Raw genomic sequence first — 14,499 nt, 5'->3', positions numbered from 1 at the left:
ACATCTTTTCCATTATCGAAATTATTTCAAAATTCATATTCACTCGAGAGTATCTTAATACAATAAACTATTTATCCATGACAATGCTAAAAAAGATGTATGTCGGAAGCGATGACAAAATTTGGTGAATAAAAAATCTCGTTGAGCATTGTCACGATAATCTCGAAATAATAAAAAAAAACGAAACTAAATAAACATAATTTTTGGCTAAGAGCAACGGTGCGCTTCGTAGCGAGGGGTAAGGGAGGGAATTTCCGATCTCTCCTCAAACTTGCATGTCCCTCGTTCTGTTCTTATATCCCCCCCCCCCCCCCCCCCTCCCTCCGTCTCAAGAGAGACCGGTTGGAATAATCAGTCGCGGAGCGTGAGGATATTTAGTATAGTGCCAATACAGAAAGAACAATATGATAAAAACAAAAAAAAACGTACAATAAATACTACATAAGTTGACTCAACTGATGAGTGCTCGGAACACGATTTTTGAAAATATTTCAGTTTGAGACTCATCGAATACGGCTGATGAAGATACGCCAATCGAATTGCAGACACAAATTTGGCAACGTTTGATTGAACGATAAAAGTATTGAGACCTCGAAAATTCATCATCCATACATTTCTCATGGAGACAAATTTTGAAGAATTCTGCTTTTTTGTTTTGTTTAGAAAATCAAACGAATAAATTCGAGTTATTGCGAGCACGCAAAAGTCACGATTGAGTCTTGAAACAAAAGGAAAAAAAATTAACGTTCACTACGAACAATTTCATCAGTTAGTAAATAGGTAGTAGTTACCTTTGCCCCTCGTGTATTTTTGATTTTTTCTCACATTGCGATTAGTAGGTTGTATCTTCTTATGCTTTCAACTTGTCTGTTAGCCACGATTTCTTGTACAAACAAATATATGTGTATGTCTTTGTTTCTCGAAAGTCACCAACTTGAATCGTATACTAGAAACGTCGAAACAACAAGAATAATAAAGGAATATAGCGATGCAAATGATAAAATCGTCGATTCAAGTAGTACGAGGAGAAGTACAATCGCCCAAGTTGTGCAAAACTTCGAGAAACACTCGGTTATAATATAATCACACGTAATCTACTACATAGATGTTCCACATTTATGGAAAATGAAAAAAGAAACATATTCTTCCTCTCGTGAGAGAAAGAAAATCACTCATTTTCGTCGACGCAGTTTGCAATAAGGCGCGAGAGAGTCGGCGAGGAGTTGTGGGGAGAAATCGAGAATATATATATCGGGCGAAGAAGGTATACAAAAGAAAATGGAACAAACGATAAGTATGTATGATATGGGCTCCGGAGCAAAATATCGTCGCCGTATGCGAAACACGTGACACAAATAATGACATTTTGGTTACGATCTATTCAACACCGTTCTTTTTTTTTGTTTGGTTTTATTATCGATATTCATAATCAAACAATCAGTGCATATAAAATATACTAATTCTACCCAGCGTCAGAAAAGACATCTTTTCCATCTAAAAAAGTTTCCCTATAAAATTTCATTATATTTCTCTCGTTTTTTTTTAAATTTCTCTCTTAATTATTTCTTTCTTCATCTTCTTATTTTTCTCGAATTTTTCGTTTATTTCATCATCTTTTGTTTTAAACCTCCGTTATTACGTCTCACAAAGGTCTCACTTATTTGGCACTATCAGCGAACGACCACGCGCGTGTGATACAAAACCACGACGTGCGAGAGCGCGCGTTATTTTTTAATTTTTCTCTTTACTCACTTTGTTTCATTTTCTTTTCTCTTTTATTTCACACGTCTTATCATCATCTGGCATAACAATTTACGTTAACTTTACTTTTGTTTGTTTTTCTTTTTAATATTTAAGTTTTTTTTGTTTTCAACAAGTTTGTTTGTTTGTTTTTTTTCCCCATTAAAAAGGCACCGAACCGGGGATACACACGACTACGTCAAGTGTATCCCGCTTTAATATGTTTAATTTTTGTTTCTCTTTTTTTCTCTCCCTCTCGCTTTTTCACCCTCCTATTTTCGACGATAATTCTTCCTCGTTCCACTTTGTCTCTATCTCTCTTTTCCTCCATCCGAGCGTATTTTTTCGTCAAACTTTTCAAAACTCGTCCTCGCATGACTTTTGACACATTGTTCTTCCGACAATCGTCGATTATTATTTTATAAAAATTAAAACTCGAGCCTCATCGAAAAAATTCGTTTTTCTGACGCATCTTCAACTGCAACGACGTTAATAGGTAGTATTTACCAACTAGCTCTAAAATATATTTGATATAACTTTTGTTTATATATATATGTAATATAATTAATAATTAATAATAATAATAATAATAATAATAATAATAAATCGCAATTTTATATATATATATATATATATATGTTTGTGTGTCTGCGCGTGTATGTCGGTGTTGTGAACTTTTTTCGTGTTCAAAGTGTCGTGAATTCATCGTGTTTTTAATGTGTCTTGTTTACGGTATAAATTTTGGATGCGATAATAAACTATGCTTTTTCTTCATCCTCTTTTAGCTTTCAATATATATATATGTATATACATACATATATAATATTCATATATATGTATATATAATTATAATAATCATAATAATATATTAAAATCTATCCGATAGTACAGTCTGCTTTTTAAGCCTCGTAATTAACCTCTCTCTCTCTCTCTCTCTCTCTCTCTCTCTTTCGGGTGACGGTGCTTTGCAACAGTCGTCTCGTGAATGCGCTTGTGTATGTGTGATCGTATGTCTGCGTGTGCTCAAAAAAGGTCGCCTTTAATATTTTATATCCCTTATTGACTGTGCTCCCTTTTTTGAAAAGGGAAACGTTCATAACGACGACGAATTGCTTGGCACGACATATTGCAAGAGTCACGCATAAATATATATATATGTACAATAGATTTTTATACATATATATATAATTATTGTTTTTATTATGATAATATAGATTTAATTATTTTTTTTTGTATTCCTCACTTTTATTTATTAATCGAGTGGTACAAACTCGTTCCCCCCCGCACCCTAAACTGTGTTCCTTTTTATAAATATGACAGCACATTGCAAAATTGTTATATTTTCTGATGTTTTTTCACTCTTCACCGGTTAATTTATTCTTTTTTTCTGTCAATCGAGCTTGATTGATGATTTTTAGATTTCCTCCGACAGAACAGATATTTCTATTTCTCGTATGACTTGTATTTTTCTTTTAAATATTTTATATCAGTATATAATTACTTGCTCGATCTCATTTATTTAATAAATCCGTAGCGGAGAACCGATCGAGAAACCTCATTGGAACAGTAACATGCTGCCACTAAAAATTTACGAACGGGCGAGTGTTTTTCTTTTCTTCTTGGTTTAAAAAAAAAAAATTTTTTTTTATTGTAACAAGCTCTGCTCGTCCGAAGCCTCATTCGTTACCAAAAATTGAGTTAGTCTTAGCCTCTCAGTGATTATCAAATGTGTGTATGCTTTATTTTTTACTCATTTTTGTCATTTATTAAAACGTATTATAAGATCTTCCGTTAATGTTTCGTCCATATTTTATTGTTTTTTTCTTTCCTCTATGACTATCATTTTTTTGTCTTTTGGCGTTTGTCAATGATAAATTTTTTATTTTTTCGCGATTTGATATTTCAATGTTTAGATCTCTTCGTTAATCCCTAAAATCTTGATAAGCTGTCTAGCCGCTGCCACGATTGCATTTTTGTTATAGTTTATTATTACGTGTGTGAGGGTGTATAACGGATATCATAATCGTAAAATAATTGTAGTTGCCCTTGGTTTCTCATTTTTTGTCTGATCGCTATCATGTATATATATTACATAATGTATAATATACATTTTTATATAGGTGTCGAGAGCGCGTGCGCGTGCGCGCACGCGTGTGTATGTGTGAAATTTTTTGTTACTCGTAATAGCGGATTCATTTGATCGCATAAGGATGCGCGCCTCGGACGCGACAATGAAAGAGAAAAAAAAAAAGAATTAGAATAAAAGCGAGAGAAAACTGATTGACCGTGAGCTACGCGTAAAAAAAAAGTTAGAAATACGGCGGAGTAAGAGAAAAAAAAAACACAGAAATGACATACTTATAACCACTTTGTTAATTGTTTAAATCTTTCATTTCTCTCGTGTAAAATTTCCCGTATCTAATTAATCCTAAAATTACTCCTAATTATTGATAGTTTTGTTTTTCTTCTTCCTCGGGTTTATTTATTTTTTCTTTCAATATTGTTTGTTTTGTAACACCCAGCTTAAAAGCTACGTGGTCAAGGGCGTGAACACAGTATTTTTGTATTTCCTTCGAGAAGCCTCGATATCGGTCGGTGGTTTTTTTTTCCACGCGCTTCTCTATTTTATATAATATTTCAGACTCTGGTTTTATTTTTATTTCTTTTCTTCTGTTTCATTGCTTATTTAATTATTCATTCATTTAATTATTTTATTTATCATTTGTCTCATACTCTTTCATCCAGCATTGTTTCTCATTGTAATAATCATATTTTTTTGGTCCTTGCTCCCCGAACGATACGCGTTCGTTACTAAAGTTCTACGTTCTTGTTTGCATTCTTTGAACTAATATTGATTTCTCGATCCCTCGTTTTCTCATCGATCAATTATAAATATTAAATAATTGACCTGATGTATTTATCGCGTTCTGTCTTTCTACAATACTTTTCTCTCTCGAGTATCGCTCATTTTTTCTCACGATCGCTTTCTCTCTCTCTCTCTCTCTCTGTCAGCCGGGATTGTTCGAACGAATAAAAATTACAGCTGCCAGGCTCCGTCATTTCACATTTGCCAACCTTCTGAAGAGGAAAAGTCTTTGAAAAGATATTTAAAAACTTGGAAATAATAAGGGCGGAGGGGGGGATACGATGTCGATCAACAATGAAAAAGAGCTTGATCACAGGAATCGCTGAAATTTTCGCTCTTACTTTGCTTTTTAGCAAATTTGTGGCGATACTTTTGGGATAATGAGAGAACGCGATTCGATCGGATTGTCGATATTGTGCATGAATCACAACAGAGCAATTTTTCTCGATCTTTTTCGGTATGCGTATAAATTAGTCACGTCAAGGCCGCGACCCTCGTACTTCATTAATAATAAAACAGTATACTTTAACAATATCTAATCCAAACAAAGACCGATAATTATAACGAATAATAGTAATATAGCCTCTAGTCGTTCTAATGTCTATGCCGGACTAATAGAAAAAAAAGGTTTGTATACAAATCGTTAATCACTCAATCTTCGATGAGAATGTTTTTTTTTTTTTTTTTTTTTTTATCTCGATCGGATAAAAAATTTGAAAACTTTTGAAATTTCGATCGGAACACATTGTTCTTCGTTAACAACATTCCAGGACGAGATCGAGTCAGAGTGTAAGATGCAAAGTATAATTAATAAATCTATAATGGTTATGAAATAAAAACAACAATATAGTGCCCGGCTCACAATGACGAAATGAGAGATTAAAACGCCACACCGTTACCGAGAATTAATATTTGCCGCAGCGGAGCCTCAGGCGCTCATTATTCATCGATCCATTCGATTATGATTATTATACTCTAGGTTTCTTAACAAAATAATCGAAACAAGACAAATTGAAAACGATAGGGAGTTTTAATTTTTTTTCCGTAAAAACTACGAGTAACAATAAGTATAATATGTTTTGAAAACGTAAAGGGGGAGGGGGCTATTTGGAAAAATAATATTTATAACTCGAGGCGTCTTTGATGGAGTTGGAAAAAAAATTCCAAACGAAAAACCGCTGAGGAATAAACAACAAAAACATTGATGACAAAAAAGTTACAAAGTAATATAACAATTAGAAGAGAAAAAAAAATTCAAAAAATGAGAGAACAAACAAATAAAACACATTGCACGTTATAAGGCAGTCCGCTTTAAATCTTATCTCAAGGATTATTCGTTTATCATCTACTTTGGCAACTCGTGGTCTACCTTTGAGGGTAGCATAGCGTCCCGTAAGCTACAGCATTCGTCTAAACAATATTTACACTGTAAATATCCCGATATTTTTGCGTATTTTCAATTATCTCACGAATTAATTTTATCGTGTTAAAAACTTGTAAAACATTTTTTTATCTCACCCTCGCGTGCTCTCTATCTATCTCCTCCATCGTCCTCTGGCTCTCTCTCTCTCTCTCTCTCTCTCTCTCTCTCTCTCTATATTCAAGTGATCGTTTAGAACGACGATATAGAATTATAACATGGCAACTATAGCGAACGAGATCGTGGTTTTTTGGGCGTGTTAACAAGAGATGAAAAAAAAAAACAAAAAAAAAATGGAAAAAAAAAAGTAAATTTGATACATAATTGGGCGGAAAACTCACGTGAACGAACGCCCAGCCCGGATATGTTTCTCTGAAAGTTCTAACGATGATCGATGAGAGGGGATAGCTCTTTTATTTTTTATCTTTTTTTTTTCATTTTTTAATATTTTTTTTTCATTTTTTTCCAATTTTTCTTGGTTCTTTGGGTACCGATCGGGCTCGGGCTCGGCTCGGCGTTAAGTTACTACTAAAGTGCCTTCAGTCTATCCAATGTCAGTACTATCTTGTATTTGGTGTCGTTTTATAAAACTGTCCCACTGCAGTCTTTCGAACAATTGCATATCCCGTATCAGTGTTACTTTGTTTCGTTTTTTTGTTTTTTTTTATGTTTTTTTTTTTATTACTATTTTTAATATTTATTCTTAGTGGCCTCATTTTATTCATTTTGTCCCTTTGTTATTTTCAATTTGCTTCGCTTTCACGGTCGAACGCGTTTATTTGCTGCTCGTCGGCCTGCTTTTCTATATTACTTCGTTTCGTTCAAATTGCTTCTCCTCGTGGCTTTGTGTCTAAAATACACTCTCCTTGTTAATGAAATTCTCGTTCGCCGATCAGATCAACGAGACCGAAAAATCGCGGATCTACCAGTAGAATATCGACTATATTAATTCTACAGGATAACAATATTTATACCCGCACGCGCGCGATTTGATCGGGCAATCTTCGACAAAACGGCTCAACAAAAAGGCGAATTCTCATTTTTCGTATGTATATGTATTGCATTTTACTCAGTCTACGTGGTTCCATTATTATATTGTGAATTTGTTGTCTTTGATATTTTCAAGTATCGAGCCATTCTTCCTAATTGTTATACCTTTAATCGCGTTCTAAAGGTATTTTTCGTTTTCCCTCAGTTTAATTTCCTTCAAATGTACTATGATTTTTGCAACGCCTGTGAAATATTCCATTTTTATTTTCGTTCTAAAACGTTTCCAACTCAACTTGGATGTATTTTTATTCGCTTTTCGCGTTCCGCTTTTCGTGGCGACCTTATTGAATTTTCGCGTATTTTTATTATCGTCTTCCTTCTTTTCTTTTTTACCGGCTTTTCTCGTCGCCACCGATGGAAACTGCGTGTTTAAACAGAAGGCGATCCAATCTCGGTTCGTTTGCGCATGATTGTACAATAAATTCTTTGTATACATCTAGATAACATGTTTTTCTTTTCGTTTTTTCTCTCCCTTTACCTTCATCATCATCACACGATATTTATGTTTGATAATCGTAAACTTTTTTGTATTGTAGATCCGCGATTCCCGGAACTTGGAATCCGGTAAATCTAACGGTATAAAGCTCGTTCGTTTTCTTTAAATGTTATTACTTTATTTTTTCTTTTCATCGTTACTTAATGCCCGTTAAGGTTTTTTTTTACTTGGTTTCTTATTATTTGTTTCGTTTATATTATTATATATATATATATATATATATCCTTTTGTGTGTCCAGTGAAACGCTAATGACCGTAATTTTTCGGTATTTTTATTTCTTTGTTGTCCGGAAAAACCGGAAAGACCTCTTCTAGCCGCTTTGAACTTTACAACGTTCACCGAGCGTTTTTAGCACACAAATATCTATATATGAATTTGTTTCTTTGTATATCCGTAGATATATAACGATCGAACGATCGAACGTAAAAATGTTTCATCAATCGTCCGATCATCATTTTTCTTTCTTTTCTTCTTAGTTGTTTGTTTATTTGTTTTTAACGTTCGTCAGGCACATACGTGGCGAACATAATAACCTGTATCACGTACTCTATCCCATTATTTCATCAACCTGTCCTCTTACCCGCTGCTTCAGTTTTCTTCCTCCCCCCTCCCTCATAAATCCAACCCCTTAGCCTCTAATTATTTAATCAAAGCAACAATTTCCGTTAAAACCTCTATTGATTTTTGTCTCGTTCATAATTCTCAACAAACTTGCTCAATCCTCGTCCGAGCTGCTTTAATTTATCGATCCTCTAACAAACTGGCTGAAGAGGGAATTTTCAGCCCCCCCCCCCCCCCCCCCTCCCGAAACGACGTTTCTCTCATCGACACGAACAACGTTTCTGCGCGAAAATGAAATGCGCCATAAATAAAATGTTATTCATAAAAGCGAATAACTTTTTCATTATTTACATAAAAAAAAAAAAAAAACCAAGTGAAGCCTCCGTAAAAGACCAATAATCAATAAATTGCGATTCGACGACCAACAATTGAAAAGATGTGTCTCCCATAAATTCGTGATAAGAAGAAAGTTTTGTGAGGAAAAAAAAAGAAAAAATTTTCAATTGAATAACACCATAAACTTGATAGTGATTTTCCTACTAAAGTGATTTAATAGAAAAATATCACAATCTTCTTCTTTTTTAATTGAAAAGTCGTTCGTAATCGATGATAGACGATGATTGTAGGCATCGAGAACGACATGGTGATTAACCCTGTAAGTTTATGTTATGCGTGTGTTCTGTCAGTGTGTATTGAATGACACGAGAGCCTCGGGGAGAGTCGAGGGTTTTCGTTTGAGCTTTGGGTTGCCTATATCCGAGGTTTAACCTCATAAATTTGGACACGTTACAATAGTCAGCTCCGTTTCGAAAGTTCCCGCGTAATCTGGAAATCCTCGGAGGCTAAAATGGCGTCAAGAAGGTAAGAGAGAGAGTACGGTTATATAAAATTCCTCCAAGAAAATAAGAGCGTTGCGGGAACGAACGAACGAACGAGCGAACGAACAAATGAAAAAAAAAAAAAAAAAAAAAAAATTCTTCTGCAATAGATTCTGCGGGGTAAGAAAAATGTTTTCTCAGTCTCGGTCCGACTTTGTCCCTTTTTTCGTTTCTTTCATCAAGTTTTTCAAAGTAACGTGTGCCACTCGCGTGCCACAGTTGACATTTAACGGGACCGAAATTTTCGGTATTGTAATCATCGTCGTTCATTAATCGATATTACATATCAACGAATAGATTTTCAAAGCGATCGATGAGTTTTTCATTACTGTAAAAGAGAAAAAAAATCGACTGGCACTAAATGTCAGCCTGGAGATACGAGGCCGAAGGCATCGAATAGTTTTCAAGGAAAAAAAAATTGAAAGTCGAATTTGAAAGGAGAAAAGCAGGTGGATGAAGCGACCGAGACAGAAAGGGAGGCGGCTGTGGCCTACCGTTGCTGTCCCATACTCGAATTTCCCAGACTCTCTTTCGACTTGAAACTGTGTATAATTTTCACGTGAGCAACCATGTTGTCCTTGCGCGTAAATTCCTTGAAGCATACCGGACAAGGATAATATTTGACGTTACGCTTGTGCGAGGTTACGTAATGACGACAAAAATTGCTTATGTGTGTATAAGTGCGATGGCAAACGGTACAACGATAAACGTCCTTTTCCTTGACGCAAAAATCGCGGACCGAGCCTTCGCTCCGTTCGCTATCGACCTTGTAATTTCCTTCGAAATCGGTTTGACTTATGTCCGGATCACCGGCGACAAGATTGAATATGGCACTGCTGAGGTGATCTTTCGACACCTTCGTCTCGGATTCGTTATCCGAATTTTGTTGCTGCTGCTGCTGCTGTTGTTGTTGTTGTTGTTGTTGTTGTTGTTGATGCTGCTGAGTTTCTTCGTTTAATTGACTCCCCGAACTCGTTCCACCTACCACTCCACTGAAACTCGATTTCCCATGTTGAAGACTCGTCGCGCTGTACTCCTTTCGGAAACAACGCTCAAAGTTAAAACGTATGTGAGCCGGCGATTGGGCTCCGCTCCCGCTCGACGATTCCTCACCGTCTGAAATTTATAAATAATCTTCGTATCTCTTTCTCTCGTTCCCTTTAATTTTTTCTATTCACTCATCGGGTATTAAAGCATCGTTATATTGATCGAATGAGACTCTCGCTTACTGGATGTTTATAAAAACTTTCAACTGTTTGTACGACGATCTATATAATCTATAAATACAACTGACGTTGTTGCGTCACTGATGAATTACTTTTTTTATATCAAATAACGCGTGCTACAGTGCTAACGAATAGACGAAAATAGTGATATTCGTGTATTTATATAGCGTACACCGATCAGCTTTATGCAGCAATCGTGTGATAAAAGAAACGTAAACAACAAAGAAAATGACAACACGGTGGTTCTTGGGTCTAAGAGCGTTGATATAAAATATAAATAAAAAAAAAAAAATTTTTTAAACATCCAGTTCACGCCGAATAAACGGCGTACTAACACCGTGCAAAATTTATATACTTAAATATATAAGTAACTTAATGTAAATTCATTTATTGTGGGGGGAAGCAAGAGGAAGGGTAGAGCCAGCATATCCGAGTGAATAATAATATCTCTCGACCGTTTTTCTCTTCATTCCCTAAGAATTTATTCAAATATTCATATACTCCGAACATAGAATTCCATTTTTTAATATTTTCATATTTTCTGCCAAATATACCCAAACTATAGGAAACGACAAAAGAACGATAAATATCATTTTGTATCGAGCTTTGGACGCAGGCCGTGCGCGGTATGTGTACCACATCGAGTGAAAGTGCCTCAGTGTGTGTATGTGTCCATGTATAATTCAATTTTTTACATATGTCTTTTCTTCTTTCAAACTCTCATCCATAAACAATAATCGTTTGAGTCCCCCCATCCCCGCCGCTGTCTCTCATTCCTAAAACCCTTTACCGAATTTCGTTCTTAGAGATTACCATTCTCTCGCTCTTTTTCCCTGAATAACTACTATTTTTATCCTTCTTGGCAAACATTATCTTGAATAATGTCTACCGACTGGAATGAAATTTTTCTTCTCTTTTCCTTCCGTTTGATTCTCAACATTCACACGCGTCCTCTTTACCATGATAAATTCACTCGCAATTTTCCTCTTCCGACATTCGACCACAAGAGAAAAAAAAAAAAAAAAAAGAAAAAAAACAAAACTAAGGAAACAAACACTCGTCACATATTCACGCACGAGGGCATTCACACGTCTCACACCGTTCGATACTATGTTGTGTATGTGTGTCTCGATAAGAATCATATTACAAAACGAATGTAATAATTTAAGATCAATTTCCGTGTATACACACACCTGACGCGCCCTCGAAACTTGGGCCAAATATCAAAATGTCGGCTAGAAGAAGCTCGCTTTGAGAATAAAATAATGTTTCAACATAACAATCCGATCGAGGACGCTTGAATGAATGAACGTACATCAGCCGTCGATCCTTTCTTCTCCTCTTCGTTTATCGTTTATTTTTATTTCTTCTCCTTTTTTCGTTTATCATTTTTTTTCTATGCTACACCTAATGTTGCGAATGAGACATGAAAAATAATAGAGAAGATACTAATTTCGAATTTTTATTGGAACGAAGCAGATTTGTTTAGCAAATTTTTTAACTATTCATTTGTCTCTATCTCTCTCTCTCTCTCTCTCTCGCTCTTTCGCTCTCTTTCTTTCTCTCTCGCTCGCTCGCTCTCTCTCTCTCGCTCTCGTTCTCTCTCTCTCTCTCTCTCTCTCGCTTTTCCCCTTTTTCCCTTTCTCTCTCTTTCTCTCTTTTGATCTCTGAAAACGGCTGGCCTCCCCTAAATCCTTCGCTTCCCCGCGCAATTGGTTTAACGTCAGATCAAAGGTGATTCAATTCTCAACTCACCTGGGCAATAGGAAACAAAATCAATTCACGTGTCACTATCGAACGAATCTTCGATCTTCGAGCACTCTCGCGTTTTTCTCTTTTTCTTATATATTTTTTCATTCTGTTTTCTTTTTTGTTTCAACGTAACACTCGGTTGTCATGTAAAAAAAAAAAAAGAAAAAAACCGTTCTCCACCTTATTAATTGTGTTTTGTTTTTTTTTCTTCAATTTTATTATCTTTCGTGCTCAGGCACACGGTCCGCGCATTCTCTCTTTCTCTTTCACTCTATCCGTTCTGGCATAATATCTCTTCTTCTCACCTTTCTCTCCCTCTCTTTCACACACACGCTAAGAAACTTTTTCTCCAATATGCGTTTGAATTGTGAAAAAAATATCTTTTTCGCGCGTTTTCTCGTTCACTCCGTTCGTTACTGTTGTGGTTTTACTCATTGAATTTCACTTCTCTTTAGACTTATAAAATGCTTACGAAATCTGTACGATCTGAGGCAACGATAACGCAAAGAGAGAGAAGGCGGAAGCGACGTTCGACGACGGAGGTACTACGTGCGCGCCTTCCGTTTCCCTCGGAAATCTCTGTGTACATATATTTATATAAATAAATATTGATTTCGTAAAAGAATTTTTTTTTCAATACGTTACGCATATAATAGATGATTGTGCGTATGAAAATGGAAAAAATTAAAGAATATCGACGTGAAACGCCCTTTACGAATAAAATCCTGATCGAAATGAAACGTATATAAACCCAGACGCGTTGCGGTGGTATGTGAATATATACGCATCATATACGGCTTGTATTAACAAAAATATTTGTACGTTAACCAGCGTTTTTTTCTCAAAGTAAGCACCGCAGCTGGCTCCACCCCCTCCTTTTACCAGTGGCGAATAAGAGCGAAGCGTTAATTGTTGTGCAGGGAAAGAACAAAGTAGACGAATATGTATGTGTATATATATATATATATATATACACACATATATATATATGTGTGTATGTGTGTAGGAACAAAAATAGTAATTCATCAATTAATGTGGAAAGAATAATTCTCAATGTAAATTCGCGTCTATAAATTCACAAAAACCGAGGAAATCGTTACAACTGAGAGCATAAAACGCGATCAAATGAAAATAATTAATGAGAACGGGGTTTAGCAATCGTTACACCAAAATGCAGTGTGGAATATTGGCAAGTGTTATTTCGTTGTATATTACACATTTTAAATCTCTTCAAAAAGTGACCCGGAAATGTCGTCAGCGGGATATATAAAGTACAACAAAATTGAAATAAAAAGTAGGAGAAATCGAAGAAATGCAATGGACGTGGAAGCGTGAAATTCAAAACTGGAACTCGATTATTTCGTGAACTTGAAAAAAAAAAATTTTGCACAGTCCGTAAATCTTTCTTTCTTGCTTGCTTGCTTGCTCGCTCGCTCGCTCGCTCGCTCTCTCTCTTATTTTTTCTTTCGTCCTTGTAGTAGCTTTCACACGTTTCAGTCATACGAGCTTTCATTCTCCCGAACTGTCTTCTGCCCCGACCCAATCGGATTTCAAAAGGAAGAATCTTCGTTGTACTATCACAACCGGAAACGCGTGACGGAACAAAATCTTTAAACAATCCAATCGTTTGTAAATAAGACCGCTAGAACGATGCTTTTAGCACATTCTTAAATCATAGCAGAATGATAACGTTATTGCTGTACCGAGTTTTCGGTTGTAATCGTACAATGAGAAAAAAAATTATAATTTTGTTTTCTACAAAAACTTGACAATTGTTATCACACGAGCATGCAGGAAAATCTCATTCACGTTCGGTGTACACGATTGGGTCGAAGGATTGTGACAGATAAAAAAGGAAAAAAAAACACTATCCACGATCGAGAAAAAAAAATGTCGATGAAGAACACAAAGAAGAACTTTGATGCTCGGGCACGTTCGTCGAGGATGTGGCGAATTCATGCATTTCTCAAATGCACGCGTAATTCTCACATCGTTGATCGATTTTCAGTCAAGTCGATCCCGTGTGGTCGTCCCAAAACGAGAAAAAAAAAGAAAACAATAATATTGAGCAAAAAAGCAAATAAAAAATTTCGTGAAACACAAAAGTGCGACGAAGGATCGTTTACGAAATTGTTTTGTTTCTTTTTTTCGTCTTTGTGCATCGCTTTGTCGTTGACAACGATCGATCGCGAGAAATTAATAACAAACACAAAAAATCTCGTAACAGTTTCGACGTTTTCCTCATCCTGTAATTTGTAACTTTCATTTTTTATTTTTTATTTTTTCTTTTCAACCTGCACACCGTAATCGATAAAAATTCAGTTATCTCACAGCCACAAAAATATTTAATTCATCGTTCGTACTATCATCAAAATCATCATTCTTTCGTAATTTTTTTTTTATAACCTCATTATTTTCCGAGAGGTTATAGTATGCTTAAAAAGCGTGATTGCAAAAAAAAAGTGTGAAAATTGATAAATTGTTAAAAACATGAAAATCTTTTCAACAA

The 14,499-nt window shown here is 35.4% G+C and overlaps 1 protein-coding gene across 4 annotated transcripts in view; it reads right to left on the bottom strand.

The window, feature by feature from the left end:
* ttk (zinc finger and BTB domain-containing protein ttk) overlaps positions 1 to 14,499 on the bottom strand; it is a 43,967-nt gene that overhangs the window by 9,528 nt on the left and 19,940 nt on the right. The window contains exon 5 of one of the 4 annotated variants that reach the window (XM_043420287.1): positions 8,378 to 10,128. The exons of the other annotated variants lie outside the window; for them this stretch is intronic. Within the exon in view, the coding sequence (XP_043276222.1) occupies positions 9,503 to 10,128 (626 nt within the window). The 3' untranslated portion in view covers positions 8,378 to 9,502. Of the gene's footprint in view, positions 1 to 8,377; positions 10,129 to 14,499 lie in introns of those variants that run through there. 4 annotated transcript variants of the gene reach the window in all.

This window comes from Venturia canescens, chromosome 5 (assembly GCF_019457755.1).
Source record: "Venturia canescens isolate UGA chromosome 5, ASM1945775v1, whole genome shotgun sequence".
Classification (NCBI taxonomy): Eukaryota; Metazoa; Arthropoda; class Insecta; order Hymenoptera; family Ichneumonidae; genus Venturia; species Venturia canescens.
The sequence above is the reverse complement of the archived record's forward strand: the minus strand, read 5'-3'. Positions and strand labels throughout refer to the sequence as shown.